Raw genomic sequence first — 5,167 nt, 5'->3', positions numbered from 1 at the left:
TCTTCAGTGCAAATTTCGCTTCAACAAGCCATGGATGATGTTGAGCTATTTGAAGATTATGAAAAATGTAATATTCTTAAAATTTATTAACTTGTACTTTAACTGAAATTTAATATATCTTATGAATTTAATATATCTTGTATTTAATATTTAACTGAAATTTAATATATCTTGTAAGTGCATTAAATGGAATTTAATAAATACTGTTGTTCTAAAATGGTTTGAAGCTTTTTTGGAAGCGAAGTTAGCTTCACTTTCACCATCAAGCACTATTACAAATCTTGACTGATCTGCCTACATGCATTGGTGAGTTTTGCTTCTGCCTAAATCTTGTGAATCGTTTGGTAGTTTGGCCTTGTGAATCCTGATTTTAGACTTGTGAATCCTTTGGTAGGACATTGTTGTTATTGCTAATAGCTAATTACCTTTTGGCCATAGTAATGAACTGAGGATCATTCAAAGAAATATGGGTGATTACCTCTGGTTAGTGGTGATACCTAATTTTATAAATTGGTGTATCATCATGTTCAATATAACCATTCTTGACCTCTTTTATTGTTTTTGAAAACTTACCAATAAAATAAATTTTTGTTGCCAACTTGCCATTCTAATTTGCTTTATAGGATATTCTAGTTGATGTTTCTAAATTTCTAATATTGGGCTTAAGTAATTTGGGACTTATTATTGCACAACTACTAGACAAGCAGCTGATATTTCTTTAAAGGGAAGTCCATACTGGATGGCTCTAGATCATTGTCTTTCTGTAGCTCATGCAAGCTGTGATGTAGAGAGATTCCAACTCTGATCTGGCTCTTGCTGTAGATATTTGGAGTTTGGGCTGTACTATTTTTGAAATGCTCACCGGAAAACCTCCATGGAGCGACTTTGAAGGACTTTGTTCATCTGATGAACACATAGCAAGAGCTTAAATACACAAATACTCTTTTGTTTCCTCTGAAGGACTTCGTTCATCTTAGCTATTTTAATATGTTTAATGAATTTTGCATTTTCATTACAAAGATTTAAATCTTGGAACTCTCAACTGTTAGCTTTTGTGACCTCATGGATACATGTCTCATATTTTGCTTTATACTCTTGTTATGATAACTTGGGGGTGTTGTAAACATCCTTTAGAAAGAAGAAAGAATTTGTTTTGAACAGTGGAGTGGGTAATAGTAGAACTTGTGCATTGGGCAATGAAGTTTATAGGAGGTTGAGCTAGTTCTATTTTGTGCTAAACAAGGCAATTTGGTTAAGCCAGTTCTACATGTTTGTGAAATTGTGTGTATGTTTGAAAGATTTATGGATCATTTTTTGGCTTTTGTTTTATTTGATTGTTAGTGTGATATTAAGGTCTAGAGCTGCAATTATTGTTTTGAACCAAGTCTTTTTATTTATTTATTTGGGGTTTAATATATATCATCATGCATATAATCGAAGGAAACAAGATCTTATTGCGATAGGCTTCATGGGGTTTACATAAATTGTGAAGAAAATATTGCAAGTGGGGCGTATAAATTGTTTGGAAGGTTGTGTTTGTGTGTTTGTGTATATAAGTATATTATGATGATCCTTTGTTCTCGCGTGAATATGAAGACACAGATGTGTGTGTGGTGATGAAGCTTAGGTTGTTCTAATTCAAGTTTGGTAGATTCTGGTGATATGTATGTATACATATCACATATGTGTAGATTTTTGCAGATTCTGGTGAACATTAATTGTAGATTTGGAGTCAAAGGCATGAGTTTTTATTCAGCGGGTCTAAGTGCCTTCCCTGTGCATTTCGTTTTTGCACACCTAATGTGGGCTCATGGCTTGCAAACACTCCTAGCCCATTTGCAAGACTTCCTATAAAGCCCAAAATTGGTGACGAAAAAGTTCTCTTTCACCCTCCAAGCGATAAGTCTCACACTTTTCCCTTGAATCTGTTCTTGTTCAGCATCACATCCCTTGTTTCACTAAAAAATTATCATAAAAAAAAAAGTCCAACCCAAGACCTGGAAAACCAACTCAATTATAGACCCGATTTTCTGGGTCGGGTCGGGTCGGGTTTCAGGCAGATAAACCCAATTTCTGTCGGGTCGGGTTTCAGGTCACAGTAAACCCGACTCGACCCGATATCACTCCTAGGCACTATGAGTAAATGTTAGAGATTTAATTGGTGACATCGCAATGACTTCTTGCCATTATGGTGATGTCATGGTGGTAAAGGAAGGCAAATATTTGATTGGTGAATTATTCTTGAGTGGGTGTTGGACCTTGATTAGATCTTACCCAAATTTGTGAGTGGGAGTATTGGCTATACTAGATTGCTTTAATGGAGGAAGAACTTGAAGACCCACAATAAAAAGGAGAAAAACAAAAAAACAAAAAAAAGAAAGAAAGAAAAAAGCGACTAAAAGATAACAATGAGCCTTGTGTGCCTACAAGAATGGATCTAATAGTTGCAAAATGCATTTTGAATTATAGAAATATAAGAAATTCTAGTTGCTAGATACCAAACGGGCCTAATAAGTTCATGATTTTGTATAGTTCAGTTTAGTTTTTTAATCCAGACAATGCCAGCCCGTAATGTATAGACTTTAGGCCCAAGGTGGTCCAGAAAACCTAAGGGCATTTTCGGAAAACGACAAAAATAAACCTCCTTCATTTCAACGCCCCCAAGACCAAGAGCCAAAACCCTAGCTCATTTGTTCTTTTTAACTCTAACCCCCTCCTTCACTCCCCTCAAGCTAAAAAGCTACAAGCTGCGGCCGCCATCTCTGCACTCAGGTAAACCTCTCTTCACCCAAATCTACAACCTCTCCATCTCACACACATTCTCTTTCACATGATTAATCTGTTATATGATTCTCTGCGTTTTTTTTTTTGGAGTTATCGATTTGTTCTTTTTGATGCACTACTGTGTAGTTTTGGACTTATCGAGATAAATGGTGTCTGTCTTTGCCAAAAACTAGATTGCCTAGTAATATATATGATGATGTATCTTTTGTTTGATTGGATTTTATACAATATGGCGTTACTGTAATGTTTATTAATTATGTAAATGCTTATGTTGTTACGATTGATGTAACAACAAAGGTTTAGTCCCAAAACTATGGTATTTGGCTATGGATCCTCATTAGACTAATTGGGGTCGTTCGCATTTATGTAGTGTTGATATGTATATAAAATATCTTTGCTTTGAGAATATGATTTGATGATGGGTTTGTCCTTTCGAGCAGTTTTGATTTGGGAGAATGGTGAGAGTCAGTGTGTTGAATGATGCTCTCAAGAGCATGTACAATGCCGAGAAGAGGGGAAAGCGACAGGTCATGATCAGGCCATCGTCGAAAGTGATCATCAAGTTTCTTTTGGTTATGCAGAAGCATGGTTTGTTCAATTGCATTTGTTTATCTTATTGTCTTTCCATCCTTTGGTAAAATCTTTAAGAGTTATTGTTAAATTTGGTTTGAATTGGTTTTGTAGGTTACATTGGTGAGTTCGAGTATGTTGACGATCACAGAGCTGGTAAGATTGTGGTTGAGTTGAATGGAAGGCTGAACAAGTGTGGAGTTATTAGTCCTCGTTTTGATGTTGGTGTTAAAGAGATTGAGGGCTGGACTGCCAGGCTGCTTCCTTCAAGACAGGTTAGCCTCGGGAACTTCATATCTATTGTTCTTTGCATAATTTTTTATTAATTAGAAGGATATTTATTGGTGGAATTGTTTTCTATCCATGGTTAAGGAGAATTACATGTTAGAAATGAATAAATGATTGGTTCGGACGGTAGAGATGCAACTGAAACATGGGATCGATCATATCATTGTTATTCTAGATTATGTGGAATGATTCACTAGTTTCCGATTTTCTTAAAAAATTTGCGATATGTTTGCAAATCCGTGGATCATATTCCATATAATTTGATATTATATGCCTAAAAGAAGTATATTGAATGCTTCCATGTGATTTGGAATTTTGTTAGAAGTTTGGAGAGTTTTGATGCAGTGACGAGGGCTCCTAAATGTATGAGTCCCCTTTTGGTGTGTAAACCAACGTGTGTCTGGACAAGGAAGTGGTCCTTGGCAGGTGTTGTGGAGCTCATGTGCATGTGTTGCTGATGGCCTTTATATAACAAATGCATGTTTATAATATATGTTATCTACCATGTGGATGTGTTCAAGTTCATACGTGATGGGGTTATTATTGTTCCCATTCCCTTTAGGGGCCTTTAGATGTTTGCAAGTGATTAATGTTTTTGGTGATGATAAATGGTATAACTTTTGCAGTTTGGGTATATTGTCCTGACCACATCTGCGGGCATCATGGATCATGAAGAAGCAAGGAGAAAGAATGTTGGTGGCAAAGTACTTGGGTTCTTCTATTAAGCAGCGTTTTGAGGATCCTTTTAAAATTTTGGATTACCTGATGAGTAGTTCCTTTATTTCCTGGCGAAAAGAAAGAACTTAGAAAGACTTTTTTTCTTCCAATGTTCGTATGAATTCTATTTTTTTAGTTTGCAATGACTTCTATACTTTATTATGGTTTAATGTGATATTGCTGCAAGTTTGATATATTTAATAGCTGAGTGTTCCATCCTTAGTGGTATTATTTGGAATTGTTACTTAAAAAAAATTCAAATTATGGTTTATGTCACCTGGAATTGTTACTTCCTCTCATTCTAATCTCGGTGATGTCACGGTTTAATAACTTGTACTTTGTTGTGGTTTTAATATCACAATTTGCATTGTGGCACTTGTAGATCTTGAATTAAAAAGATTGGCGATGGGAGAACCTTGGTTTTGCTTTTACTGGTGTGTCAAGTCTTTAATGTCTCGCATCTTGGTTCCTTGGAAAGTTGGAGCTTTTAGGTTACATTATAGGATTATTCTTAAGTTCTTAAAGTTAAAATTTCTCATTATATCATGCTGATGATTATGCTACAGGGTTGAGAATTGAGAAATTAGCTGTAAGCCCTGATGAAAATTGTTATGTCCGCTTGAGTGCTAAATAAATGGTCCTGGTTAGCCTTGTGTCTTTTCAATTATAATGGTACAATCTTATTCGCAGTTGTATGGTAGTGCTGGCTGTTGATATTTTATTTTGATCGCACATCAGGTCCCTTGACTCTCTTTTTTTTTTTTTTTTTGGTGGTAGACCCCTTGACTCTCGTTACTACAACTCTTGG

General features: G+C 35.6%; 1 protein-coding gene across 1 annotated transcript; it reads left to right on the top strand.

The window, feature by feature from the left end:
- Positions 1–2,609: 2,609 nt before the first annotated feature.
- Positions 2,610–4,560, top strand: LOC142607587 (small ribosomal subunit protein uS8z/uS8w). The gene is made up of 4 exons (XM_075779129.1): positions 2,610–2,772; positions 3,225–3,372; positions 3,469–3,629; positions 4,269–4,560. Exons 2-4 carry the CDS (start codon positions 3,240–3,242, stop codon positions 4,365–4,367), a joined length of 393 nt encoding a protein of 130 aa, XP_075635244.1. The 5' UTR covers positions 2,610–2,772; positions 3,225–3,239; the 3' UTR covers positions 4,368–4,560.
- The last annotated feature ends 607 nt before the right edge of the window (positions 4,561–5,167 follow it).

This window comes from Castanea sativa, chromosome 8 (genome assembly GCF_040712315.1).
Source record: "Castanea sativa cultivar Marrone di Chiusa Pesio chromosome 8, ASM4071231v1".
Classification (NCBI taxonomy): Eukaryota; Viridiplantae; Streptophyta; class Magnoliopsida; order Fagales; family Fagaceae; genus Castanea; species Castanea sativa.
This window is presented reverse-complemented; position numbering and strand designations above follow the sequence as displayed.

Excerpts from the sequence above, each read along its gene's own strand:
- LOC142607587 (XM_075779129.1), top strand. The coding sequence starts at position 3,240 with ATGGTGAGAGTCAGTGTGTTGAATGATGCTCTCAAGAGCATGTACAAT. Across the intron at positions 3,373-3,468 it reads TTTGGTTATGCAGAAGCATG|GTTACATTGGTGAGTTCGAG; the intron begins GTTTGTTCAATT and ends TTGGTTTTGTAG. Across the intron at positions 3,630-4,268 it reads GGCTGCTTCCTTCAAGACAG|TTTGGGTATATTGTCCTGAC; the intron begins GTTAGCCTCGGG and ends TAACTTTTGCAG.